The sequence below is a fragment of the Sciurus vulgaris genome, assembly GCF_902686455.1.
Source record: "Sciurus vulgaris genome assembly, chromosome: 2".
Classification (NCBI taxonomy): domain Eukaryota; kingdom Metazoa; phylum Chordata; class Mammalia; order Rodentia; family Sciuridae; genus Sciurus; species Sciurus vulgaris.
The window spans coordinates 16,634,580-16,649,120 of record NC_136462.1 but is presented as its reverse complement, the minus strand read 5'-3'; the positions used below and the strand labels follow the sequence as shown (position 1 = coordinate 16,649,120).

General features: G+C 32.8%; 1 protein-coding gene across 12 annotated transcripts in view; it reads right to left on the bottom strand.

The window, feature by feature from the left end:
* The window catches only part of EML5 (EMAP like 5), a 160,562-nt gene that overhangs the window by 130,395 nt on the left and 15,626 nt on the right, over positions 1 to 14,541 (bottom strand). For 11 of the 12 annotated variants that reach the window (XR_013762173.1, XM_079129244.1, XM_079129249.1 and 8 more), the window contains exon 2: positions 7,265 to 7,424. Coding sequence is in view for 10 of the 12 variants with exons in the window: in XM_079129244.1 (XP_078985370.1) it covers positions 7,265 to 7,424 (160 nt within the window). In the remaining 2 variants the exon portion in view is untranslated. Of the gene's footprint in view, positions 1 to 5,590; positions 5,673 to 7,264; positions 7,425 to 14,541 lie in introns of those variants that run through there. The other variant, XM_079129252.1, reaches the window with a different exon arrangement.

Below are 14,541 nucleotides of genomic sequence, written 5' to 3'. Positions count from 1 at the left end.
ACAAGGAGAGTCTTAAAGTTGCCTTAGCTTTCACTTAGAAGGCAATTTTCAGATAGCACATAAAGGTAGAATTCACCAGAGTTCAGTGTATTTACTGATTTAAAGACACAGCCTGGAGTTCAGAGAAGCCAAGAATACTAAAATTTACAGTGCAGAGAAAGAGCTCCAGAAACAGTATCTATAAGTGAGATCTGAAAACACCATTCTCTGCATGTACAGGATATAATCCATAAGACCAGATACAGAAGAAATTCTAGAAAAAGAACATCAATGGGAAATGAAAGCCAAAACAAGTCTGAGATCCCAAAAATCAGGAATCACTCAAATTCCCAATAACTAGAATGAAGATATCTCTTTAAATGCAAGAGTATTCATCAGAGACCCCAGGAGGGTGACACCGCAAGTGTAGTCCCAGAAGAAAAGCTATTCTAGCCCTGCCCACTTCCCTCTGAAAGCAAACTTTTCACAAGAATTAAACTGATCCAGAAGAAATTTAACTTTCTATTACATCCATGTTCATTTGTTTTAAAGGGATACAATAAAACATAGCATTAAAAATGTAACATACATAATATCCAGAATATAATTAAAAATTACTGGCACGTGAAGAAATAAGAGAATATGACCGATCACTAGGGGCAAAGAAATCAGTCAACAGAACCAGAACCAGGAATTATAAAGATGATTAAAATGAGAAGATATTAGCTATTGAGTGAAACTGTCCAAGATGCTCAAAAATTACCTTAAAACAAACCTAAAAGTGACAAAGAGATATAACAGAATATGTAAAACTTGTAAAAATAAGTGCCACATTATCTGAAATGAAAATTCACTCTGAAGAATTAATAGCAGCTTAGACAATGGTGAAAAGAGAAATGAACCTAAATACATAGAAATAGAATCCATCTAAAATAAAGCCAAGAAAGAAAAGGGAAAAATATTTTATAGAGCCTCAGTTAACTTTAGGAAAATATAAAATGTCTAACAGACAGGTAATTGTGGCTCCAATAGGAGAGGGGAGAGGAAAAAAGAAAAAAAAAAAAAAAACCTGAATATAGCCAGTTTGATGAGGATCCTAAATCTACAAATAAAAGATGCTGAACAAATTCCATCCAGCAAAGTTATTCACACAGAAAAAAATACATTATTAAGACACATGATAATTACATTCTGAGACTTGAATTAAAGAAAAAAATCTTAAAAGCAGTCAGAAAGTATGACAGTTTGATATGAAGAACAAAGATTAAAAAATTATCCTAGCCTTCTCATCTGAAATGATGCAAGTCAGAAGACAATGGACAAACTCTTTAAAATGCTGAGGGGTAAAAAATAAATAAATAAAAATAAATCAACACAAAATTAGCAAAAATTATCTTTTGAAAACTGAGTCAAAATAGTCTTTGTCAAGTAAACAAAAACTGAGAAGCTGGCATGTGTCCCTACAGCCCCAGCTACTCAGGAGCTAAAAGGATCTCTTGAGATCAGGAATTTGAGGCAAAACTGCTCAATATAGCAAGACTCAGTCTCTAAAAGAAAAAAAGAAAGAATGGAAAAAGCTGAGGAAATTCATCATCAGTAAACCAGAATATGAGAAAATGAAAAAGGAAGTTTTTTCAGGCAGAAGGAAAATGATACCAAGTAGAAATTTGATTTACAACATGAGTTGCCCAAAGGTAAATATGTGAATAATACTTTTCTCACTTTAAAATTTCTTTTAAAATTGTTTAAGGCAAAAATGACAAGTTATTATATCTTGCAAAATATACAAAAAATAAAATTAAAGACAACAATAGCACAATTAACAGGAGTACAGAAGCAGAATATACTTTTCTATGTCTTTTCTAAGTACACATAGAATTTCATGAAGAACACAAAATTTTGGATAACAAAGTGTCCACAAATTAAATAAAATTAAATACATGTTCCCTGTTAATAGAATTAAGAAAGAACAACAGAAAGTTATTTAGAAAATTCCCCAAATATTTGAAAACTGACAATATACTTCTAAGTAACTGAAAGGTCAAAGAATAAATCACAGGGAAAATCTGAAGAACACCACAAAATATATACTTTGAAAACTTGTGGTTTAGAATGAGGGTTAGCAATCTACCCTGAGGCCAAATCCCGCCTATACCCTATTTTTGTAAGTCAAGTTTTACTGAAATATAGCCACATTCATTCTTGCACAGATTGTCTATGATTGCTTTCACACTACAATGCAGAGCTGAGTAGCTACAACAGAGACCACGTGGCTCACAAAGCTTAAAATATTTCCTATCTGAATTGTTATAAAAAATTTACCAAACTGTGGTATAAAATATAAATTCTATTACCAGACTATGTAGGTTTGAGCATCATGCCTTACTACCTGGGTGACTCTGAGCAGTTATCTAGCCTTTCTCTTCTTTAATTTCCTTACCTATTAAATGGGAATAATAAAAGTACCTCATAGGGATAATATGAAAATTAACATATATTATACATAAAGAAGTAAAAAGAATGTCTAGCATTTGGTTAAATACCAAATAAGTGTTTCAATCATTATCACTAGTAATTTACTGTAATCATAAGTTTAAGAACCCATCCATTCTACCTGTCCAAATGAGAAATGCCATCCAATTAGAATCCAGTTTCTGTGAAGGAGAATTACTATTTAAACCAAGTGTGCAGAATAAATAAGTCATACGAAAGAAATATAGAATACAGTTTATCATGACTCTCCATCAAATCAAACTAGAAGAAATTCCAGAGAATGAGAGAATATGATTTGCTCCTCAGGGCAATCTAATATTTAGGAACCACAGACTACCAGGAATTATCTAGCTGGAACAAAGCTATCTACCTCTTAATATAGCATAGTGTGTAGAGATTCAAATTTCACCAAACAAAGTGAGGAATAGTCATTTCTCTTTATGCCTCTTCTCTCTGGCTCAGCTCATCATATACACATGGAAACCAAAAACTCTGAAAACTCCATGTATCCAAATAGAGCCCCAGGGCTCAGGATGCAGTTCAGTGGTAAAGCACTTGCCTAGCATGGGTTCGCTCTCCAGCAGGCACATGCGCACACACATCAAAGAATCTAACTCTGTACAGGCAATAACAAACCTGGAAGCCCTTCTTCTGTGGCTTTGACAAACATCACAGCCAAAATCAAACTCCCTAAACTTAAGTCAAGCAACAACAAACAAGGGGTAGAAACAACAAAGTAAATACTACCTCCCCTTCTAGCTTTCTATAAACTTTTACTTTATCATCTTCTCTTTTTATTTTGAATTTTATTTCTACAGGTACATTTTGATTCATTGTACACAAATGGGGTACAACTTTTCCTTTCTATAGTTGTACACAATGTAGATTCACACCATTTGTGTAATCATGCATGTACATAGGGTAATGATGTCCATCCCATTCTACTATCTTTCCCTCTCCACCCCCCTCCCCACCTCATTTCCCTCTACACAATCCAACGTTCCTCCATTCTCCATCATCTTTTCTCACATTTAATCTAGTTTAGGTAGGTAACAAAGAGGATAAAGAAAGTTTTCCAGAAAAAGTAACACAACCCACATCTTCAAAACTAAAGTAAAAGACAGGTAGAAAAGCAACAGAAAGTACACTTCAGACCAAGGAACCCAGACTTCAACATACTGGTGCTTTCAAAAGAGGAAAAGGAGGAGAAATAGGAAAAGGAAAGATAGTGGAATGAATAGGATAATTTTCCTATTTGTATATATGAAAATACCACCATTGTGCACATCAACAAGAATGGGATCCTAATTAGAATAAGATATGTTCTGTGCTTGTAAAATTATATAAAAATGGATTTTACCATATATAACTAAAAAGAACCAATTTTTTAAAAGGTCAGTAATTCAATGTAACTGAGGAAAGAAGTATCAATGGGGAAGTGGCAAGAGATGAGTCTGAAGAGGTACATTGCAAGCTAGGCTTTACTGTTTTTTTTTTTTTTTAATAGAGTTATAATGAAGAGACAATTAAGTTTAAATGTGTAATATGAAATATTTATAGGGGACTATAAATTCCATAGAATACTATAAATTCTATAGGGGAATATATTCAAGGGGACTATTTCAAGTTGCAAAAAAGCAAGAGTCACTGTTAACTGATATGGAAATTAAAGTCATGGTCAGATAATCATTAACAGAAAAAAAATGGTAGCAGGGGCAGGCTACAGATTTCTGAAGAACACTGATGTGAGACAGAAGGAAAGGCTTTTAAAAATAACTAAGAAGTAATCTACCCCATTTCCAAATTCCTTCCTGATCCTATCTCCAAACAAAATCTTATTTGTGTCCATTAATTGAATTGGAAGTAGCACACCAAACACAAATAAGAAAAATATCCCAATATACACTAGAAACACCCTATGATGCAATTGGAAAATAAATTCAAATAAAGGACAACTGAACTTTTTGATTCTAGTATTGCTCTCTGTGTTTATAAGAATTAAACACTATAGGTCACAAAATGAAATTATAAATTTTACAGATGATGCAAGGTTTATTGTAGCAAATACTGGTCAAATGCTACTTAAAGTCATTAGAAGTTAGGATCTGGCAGAACAACAGAAGAGAAGATTCAAAGATAATAGAATATGCACTTGAGACATGTCTACATAGCAAGAGATTACCAAAAGGTTCTTGGGGAAAAAAAAGCATGATCCCTTCCCATGTATACAATAATTCTGCAAAAATGGCTCACTTTATAATTATGTACTACGTCAAAGATAAGCTGAAGCATTTTATTTTGCACCAGATTATAATTAACACAATTTGGTTAAAACACTATTTTATTCTTGGGCTGGGGTTGCAGTTCAGTTGTAGAGCACTTGTCTAGCATGTGTGAGGCACTGGGTTTGATTCTCAGCACCACATATAAATAAATAAAATAAAGGTTCACCAATAACTAAAAAAATATTTAAAAACACTTTATTCTTAGTTAATTCTAAACATTAGCAGAGTTGTAACTGTAACTTAGATGTGACTAAATATGAGAAATATGTTCTTATGGTGATTTATTCAAGATAAAGTATCAGTTCAATTTCTCATCCTCCTACCTCTTCTCCCATTTACTATGAAACTTTAGTCTCTGTTTGATGTAGATATATATATAGAAACACCTTTTCAGGCCCTAATTATCCTCAACAAGGCAGACTGTCAGTATTAATGTGAATATTCCATTTATTTAGAAGAAAGTCCCTGGGAGAAGAACACTGAGCATTACCACCAGTTGGGAAACTTACTGATTGGATAAATCCTAAATGATCACTTATAGTTTCAAATCTAGTAGAAAATGTAACAATTAGACAACATTCCCTACTTGGTATCCCATAAACAGTTTACAGATATTAACAGATATGTTTGCTCAAATATGGTTTTCAAGTTAAAGCATTAACATAATTTCTTAACTTAATCTTTATTTGGCAGCATTTCCTTATATTTTAGCTTTGACTGTACTTAAAATGGATGAATTCCATCTGAAATATAAGTAACCACCTCCTACGTTCCATGTTTGGGAGGCAGTAGAGCATTCCTGTTAAAAACATGAGCTTTGGAGTATGACTGACCTGGGTTCCCGCTCTGGCTCCATTTACTAGCTGTGTAACCTGGGACAAGTTATTTAACCTCTCTAAGTCTCAGTTTCTTTATCTGTAAAATAGAGATAATAACAGTATCTATTTCATAGGGTTGTTATGAGGATTAAATGAGATAATGCAGGCTTAGCAAAATGCCTGGCACTTAGCATGTGCTCCATATCTTTTTGTGTTTTATAAGCTTAAAATTTTAGTAACATGTTCTTATGAATATCTATGATGATAAAATACATACATCCAAGATTTTTCTTGTAAGTTGTTTAAAATAAGCAAAATTAAAGGCTTTCAACTAGTAAAAGTTATGGAAGTGATTTCTCCTTGGACTTCCTCAGCAGCAATATATTACATATTAAAAGGGCAATTTTAAATTAAGAAGAAAACCTCTATACTTAAAGTATACAGATGCTTATAGTTAAAACATCTTGAATTTCACAATACCTTAAATAATAAATAATTTTAAAAAATAACTATAGATTTGCTTCATAATATTTTATACTCTGATGAAGTAGGAAAGAACAAGTATTATTCTCTTTTCTTTAAAACAGAAAATGAAATTCTGATGTAAGGAAATTAAGGAACTTGAAAGATAACAGCAAAAATAGGACATGAATTAAGTTTCTAGAATTGCTAAACACTATTATACAGCAATATTAAACCCAGAAGTATATTTTCCCCAAATAAGAGGTTCCAGTTAAGTCTTTATAGATTCATTAACCAGAAAGTTATCTCTTATCAGAAAGTCATATTAATCTATGCTAATCAAGCTATTCCTCAGAGTACTATATAAAACGCCTACTGGATATCATTTTTGAGGGTAAAGAACACACTACAATCTATTTCTGTAAAATCTAGATCTAAAGTGTTCCCAAATGATTCATAAAAACTAATTTTATGAATTGAAAAATGTGTAACAAAAATTTTTCTACAACTTAAAATGATTTTAAAGTCCAATTTTAACATGAAACTTTCAAAGATTATAAATTAATCATGCCTGAAAAATCAGCTTCTTACCCTGTTTCAAATGTCTTAGATATAATAACTTCTACACAAACATCACAAAAAAGCTCTTGGCTTGTTAACTTTCAAAAATCATTGACTAGAAGTAGAGAATAATTTGGAAACAAATTAGGCAGTGTAGTGATATTTGCATCCTTTTTTTTTGAAATCTGATTTTATATAAAAATAACTGATAGCAACTGTCTCATTATTTTTAATAAAAATACAATTATAAAAGATAACTTTTAAGGTAACTGAAAATTAAAATACATACACTTCTATTTAGAGAAACAATTTTCCCAAAACATCTTCTATTTGTCATATAATACCCTCATTGGAAAAAAAGTTATATCTAAAATTTTCTATAACAACTATTATTCCACCAAATTAGCATCTCTTTGGCTTTCAAGGTATTAATTTGACTGAGAAAGCTCGATATGATAAAATAAGTCTCTTTTTATCTTTATTTTCTTATATATGACCTATCCACTCCATCTACACCTCCACCCTTAGAAAAACAAATACTTCATCAATTGCTTTTCCATTAAATATTTATTGTAAATATCCACAATCTATAAACAGTATATATTTACATTTGTAGTGTACATTTTAAAAACAAGATTTAGAAAAAGGGAAAAAATTATCACATACCTGTCCATCTAAGTCAAATGCTAAGCAAGCTATACCATGTGTATGAACATCCTTTAGAACTGATATGGTCTGCACAGTGTATGAATCCCAAACACAGATATAAGGCTCTTTCCCAACTTGTCCTGTTGCTACCAATACTCGTTCAGGATGCAATGCAAGACTGTAAAATAAAGAATTAATATGTAAGTCAATAAGAAAGCTTAAATTTGCTTATAGAGTTTTTGTAGTATTTGGTATATATAACATTCACATAAACCAATGTGAACACTAAATATTATTCATTTTTAAGTAATATGGATTTAAAATAAATAACTTCTATAAAAATCCATGCCACTATTACTTATATTTGATAGTTAGTGATAAACTATACTTTTCATTCTTGTGATATGATATGGTGTGTATAATCTTCTCAAGAAAAGCACTCTCGGGCTGGGGAGATAGCTCAGTTGGTAGTGTGCTTGCCTTGCATGCACAAGGCCTTGGGTTCAATCCCCAGCACTGCAAAAAAAAAAAAAAAAAAAAAGCACTCTCCCAAAGGATGAACTGAACAGTGGCAACAAATTAGCTATAACACTACCATATGTCATTTTAGCTATTTGGTATTCATCTGTTCTTAAATTCTCTCTTCATTTTGCCATTCCTTTTGTTGGATAATATTAGAGTAAGTCTTAAGGTCTAAAAATGGTATTCAGTAGCACTCCTGATATATAAATTACAAATCCCACTGTAAGAAACAGAAAATTCACCCACAATTCACAGAAAGTAATCTATGAGTCTTTAAAAATAAGAAAAATATCTACCAGGCACAGTGGCACATGCCCACAAACTCAGCTAGACAAGAGGCTGAGACAGGAGAATTATAAATTCAAAGCCAGCTTCAGCAATTTACTGATATCCTGTAACTCAATCAATAATAAATGGGCAAATGAACTGAACTGACACTTCTCAAAGGAAGAGAATACAAATGGCCAACATGAAAAAAAATTTTCAACATCCTTGGCAATCAGGGAAATGCAAATCAAAACTACACTGGGATTTCATCTCATTCCAGTTAGAATGGCCATTATCAAGAATACAAAGAAGAGTAACTTGGCAAGGATGTGAGGCTGGGGGTGAGTAGACTTACAAATTTTGGGTGGGATTGCAAATTAGTACAACCACTTTGGAAAGCAGTATGAGATTCCTTAAAAGGCTAGGAATGGAAACACCAAGTGACCTGATAGACCACTCCTTGGAATTTATTCAGAAGAACTAAAACTAGCATTTTAGTGATATATGCATACTAATGGTTACAGATGCAAAATTCACAATAGCCAAATTATGGAACTAGTTCTGGCCCATCAACAGATGAATGTATAAAGAGAATGTGGCATATATACACAATAGAGTTTTACTCATCCACAAAGGAGGAGACTATATCATTTGCTGATAAATGGATGGAACTTAAGAACACCAATCTAAGTAAAATACACTGGCTCAAAGTCAAGGGCCAAGTGTTTTCTCTCATTTTAGGAAGGTAGAGAGAAATAAGTAATAAAGTGGGGGTTGGGGAATGGATATCATGAAAATAAAAAGGAGAACAGTGGAAAAGAGAAAGGGAATCAGGGGAATGGAGGAGAAGTGGGTAAAGAGACCAACTGCATAATGAAATTGACTAAATTATGCTGTATGCGTGTATGTACACATCACAATAAGTATAATGATAATGTATAATGAAAATGCATCAATTTAAAAACACATGGAAGACCAGTAGAATAGGGGAAAGGAATCAGGAAAAGGGAAGAGAGGGGGGGAAAGGGGATTACTGAAGATTGAAAATGAGCAAACTATGTTATAGGCATTTATGATTATGTCAAAATGAAATTCACTATTATATATAACAATAATACAATAACACAAACATAAAAAACAAATAATAAAATAAATAAAATGGGCTAGAGATATAGCTTGGTGGTAGAATGCTCAAGTTCAATTTCAAGTATGAAAAAAAAGACAAAGATCTAACAATTAGTAGTGGTTTATGTACATTTGTAGAAAGCTAGAAACAAAAATGAAATTCTACTTGATACATTTTTCTATAAGTAGAAAAAAGAATATCATATTCACCTTTAGATGAAAAAAAAAATTTAGTCCCAACATCAGGGTAGAGAACTGACAGGATAAAAGTTAAGAGGGTACAAAAATGAAATCATTATAAGGGAAATAGAGAAATGGAAAAGACTCTTGGGTATCTGGTTTGCATGTCTGAATGGTCTGGGGCATAATTCATCAACTCAGGGAACACTAAATGAGTCATCAGTGTGAAAGATGATGAGTGAGAATGCAGGGTTGGTTCAACATATGAAGAGTCAACAAATATATTTGACAGAATAAATGTAAAAAAAAAATACCCATCATGTGCATTCATCTCAACAGAAACAGAAAAATGACTTGACAAAATTCCACCCTTAATGATAAAAACACAAACAAACTAAGAATTGAAGGGAACTTCCTCAACCCGATAAATAGCATCTATAAAACACTACAGCTAACAACATATTTAATAAAGAAAGCCTGAAAGCTACTCCATGGAGTATAGAAACAAGACAAAGATGCCAGCTTTTGCTACATGGTACTATTCTAACTAGTCCAGAAAGAAACAAAAAGAAAAAAGTAAAACCAACTTTACTTGCAGATAACATGATTTTATATATAAAATCCTAAGAAATCCAAAACAAAAAAGGGAAAGCTAATAAGTTAAACAAGGTTGAAGCATATAAGATCAATATAAAAATCAATTATATTCCTACATACTAGTAAAGAACTGAAAATTAAATCAAGAAAACAATTTAGAAAGGCCCTAAGCAACTTAACAAGACCCTTTCTTAAACCAAAAAATTAAAAGGGCTGGGAATGCTGTTCAGTTACAAAGCACCCCTGCAGTTCAATCCCTAGTACAAAAAAAAAAAAAAAAAAAAAAGGAAAAAAGAAAACAATTTAACTTAGTAGCATCAAGAAGAACTAAATGAAATACCTAGAAATAAATTTAATGAAGAATAACATTTGTACATTGAAATCTACAAAATCATCAAAAGACATTTTAAAATAGCTAAGTGGGAAGACATCTCCCACTAGGATTGAAAGAAGGTAATGTTCATCCCCCTTCTCCTAGACTTGAAAGAATGTAAGATTCTTTTTCTTTTTTTTCCCTTTCTTTTTCTTGCATACTAGGCAACCAACCCAGAGCCTGGAGAATACCAGGCAAGTACTCTACTACTGAACTACATCCTCAGTCCAGAATGATGTAATATTTTTAAGATGGCAGAACACAGACTTACTCAGAAAGCACAAACGTGAATTTGCAAGAGAAGGGCTATCTCTACAGAAGCTAAAAGAACATTACTACAAGTTTATACCTAAATTACAGGGGCTATGAAGAACACTATCAACAAGTTTTTGTTTTTCCTAAGGTTAATACGTGACTGTACTCTGAAGTGATTGTAGTAAATATGTCTTTTCTCAAAGTGGTGCTGATACTAGGAGCAGCAAAGGACATTTATTGAGTGAAAGTATCAATAATTAGATATTTATCCACCTGGGGCTCTTAAGAGCAAACTAAATAGTTCCTTGCATAAAAGAAAAAGTAATAATCATTCTTACAGACAGGAAGATACACAAGCAGAAAGAAAAGCAAGGTAACAAATTACCCCCAAGCGATCCACAACACTTCAAAAACTGATCCTATTGAAATGACAATGGAGGAAATTGTCAAAGACTTTAGAAAATTAATAGTTAAAACAATCGATGAACTAAAAGAAGATATAAGAAATGGCCTTTAAAAATACAGGAAGTGAAAGATCATTTCAAAATGTGATAAAGATTCTAAAAAGAACTAAATGAAAACCCTGGAAATAAAAGACTCAATAAATCAAATTCAGGCTAAAGCATCACCAATAAATTAGATCATATAGAAGGCCTTGAAAACAAAATATATAATCTTGAAAATAAAGTCAATAATAAAGAAAAAATGTTAAAAGACCATGATTAAAATACAAACTAAAGTAATACACAACCTTTTCAATGAAATAATAACAAAAAAAATTCCAAACTTTAGGAACAAGATAAAAATGCACATAAAAAGGCATTTAGAACCCCAAATAGGCAAGAGCAAAAAAGATCCTGTCCAAGACATATTATAATGAAATATCTAATCTACAAAACAAGGACAAGAATTTTAAAAGCTATAAGAAAAAAATGGCAGGTCACATTTAGAGGCAAGTCAATTAGGATTTCAACTGATTTCTCAATCTAGACTCTCAAAGCCAAGAGAGCTTGGAATGATACATATCAAGCCCTGAAAGAAAATGGGTGCCAACCAAGATTTCTAAATCCAGCAAAACTGTCCTTCAGAATTTAAGATGCTGCTATCCATGATAGGCAGAAACTGAAAGTATTCATAACCACTCAGCCTGCACTATGAAACATATTCAATGAAATATTTCATGTGGAAGAAATGAAAAAACTCAGAACCAGCATAGGGCTGAATCTTACTAGAAGCATAGTCAATTAAAAGAGTCTTAACTAAGCATTAGAAATAAATAAAAATGGCAGAAAATAACATCTCTCTATAATAACACTGAATGTAAATGGTCTAAAGTCTCCAATCAAAAGACACAGATTGACGGAATGGATTAAAAAACAAGACTCAATCATATGTTGTTTATGGGAAGCTCACCTTACTGGCAAAGACATGCACAGCTGAAGGTGAAAGGATGGAAAAAGATATACCATGCAAACGGAGACCAAAAGCAAGGCAGGGTAGCCACTCTCATACCAGACAAAAGCAGACTTCAAGCCAAAATTAATCGGAAGAAACAGCAGTCACTTCATATTGATTAAGAGAATCATCCAACAAGTAATAGTATTGTAAATCCAAACAATGGTGCATCTACATACATAAAACAAGCACTTCCCAATGTAAAGACTCAAACAGACCATAATACTGAGTGATTTCAACACGTTATCTCACCATTAGATGAGTCATACAGACATAAACTAAGTAAAGACTCATCAGAACTAAAAATGCTATCAAATGAACCTAACAGACATCTATAGAATATTTTGACAATCAACAACCAAATTCACTTCCTTTCAGAAATAGATCATGTTTTAGGACACAAAGCCAGTCTTAGCAATTACATGAGAGGGGGATAGGGAAAGGGAGGGAGAAGGAGGGAGGGAATTCCTTGCATCCTATCAGATCATAAGGGAATGAAATTAGAAATCAACAAGATAAATAGATCATTCTAACACCTGGAGGTTGAATAATACACACTTTTTTTGTGGGGGCGGGGTACTGGGGATTGAACTCAGGGGCACTCAACCAGCCCATATTTTGTATTTTATTTAGAGACTGGGTCTCAATGAATTTCTTAGCACTTTGCTTTTTGCTGAGGCTGGCTCTGAACTCCAGATCCTCCTGCCTCAGCCTCTGGAGCTGGTGGGATTACAGGCATGTGCCACTGCACCCAGCTTAGCCTAGGCATTTTGAATAATATATTATGAACTTTAAGATCTCCTACAGAATGTAGATATTTTTGCTTGTTTTAGCAGGTAAGTAATCCATTTCAGGGCACATGTCCCAAGTTTTCTTCTGTAGCTCCCATGTTTAGTTCAGTGTTTAAATACTTTGCTGTACTACCACATGTATATACCACCGAAGCAAATCAGAAACCTGGATGATTGTAGTTCCATTCTCAAAGCCTTTGATCAGCCATTTTCAGGCAGATCCATGCACGTGCAGCATAAGAGAGAGTCAGGGACATCAAATATTGCCTATGAGAACCCCTTCTTGAATTCCATGAGTTCTGTAATTTTTACTCATACTCTCCAGCTCCTAAGAGCACCTTTTCTTTGTACTATGGCTAGACATTGAATATATAGCCTTCAAACACTATCAGGCATTTCCCACAACTAGGCCTACATATGGCATATGTAGCCCTATTTTTAAATTGGTTGTTTGTCAGCATAAGAATTCTTGAGGGCTGAGGCTTAGTGGCAGAACACTCACCTAGCATTTGTGAGGCACTGGGTTCTATCCGTAGCACCAGATAAAAACAAATAAAATAAAGGCATTCTGTCCATCTACAATTATAAATTTTTTTAAAAGAATTCTTGAAATGTTCTTAATATAATTATTTTCTCAAATATATGTGTCTCCCAGTTTGTAGATTATCTTTTCATTTTGTTACGGGTAACGTTGATGGAATAAAATTTCTCAAAGAAGTGTTTTATTTTGAACTAATTTTATCTTATAAAAAGGTTACAAATAGTACAAAGTATTCATTTGTTTCATTATTTATTTGTGTGTGTGTTTTTGTTTGTTCATCTTAAGGGTATCTCTCCTGTGGAACTGATCTCTATCTTGCAGGCTCAAGTGATCCTCCTGCCTCAGCCTTCCAAGCAATTGGGACTACAAACACAGGCCACCAAACCCAGTAATTCAGTTTTCTTGTATCTCTACCTCACTTCCCTAATACAAACATTTCACATAAACATAATGCAAATCAAGAAGAGGAAATTAATGTTCGTATAACATTTACTAAATGATTATCCAAAATTAACTAAATTTTTCACTTTTTTTCTTTTCCAAGATCCTATCCAGCATGCTATCCTACATTTAGCTGTTATTTCTACTTAGCATCTTCCAGTCTGTAACAGTTCCTTAGACTTTTCTTCTTTTATGACCTTGTCACTTCTGAAGAGTTATTTTATAGAATCTCTGACTATGGACTTGTTACATATATTTTCTGATTAGAACAATGTTATACAATTTTGGAAAGATCCCACAAAAATTATGTTTGTCCTTCTTAGTGCATACTAAGTGGTCCCATATGTCAATATGTAATATCACTGATGTTATTTAACACCTGATTCCTTAGTTAAACTGGTGACTGCTACTGTAAAATTACTACAAAGTTCTGTTTGTAGTCAGTATCTTACGGGAGGTACTTTGAAATGGTAAATTCTGCTTCTCCTCAGACTTTTACCCACTAACATTAGCATCTATTGACGGATTTTGTCCCAAACATTTTCTACTATAATATTCGCCTAAAGTGAGCCTCTTATTTTCTTCTTTTCATCTAGAGTAATTAGTTGGAATTCTCTACACAGAAGAACTGATTTTTCTTAGTTAGTTAGTTAGTTAGTTAGTTAGTTAGTTAGTTAGTTAGTTAGTTAGTTATGTTAAATCCAATGTGTGTTTATATCAGCTTGGACTCATGGATATATATCAGCTT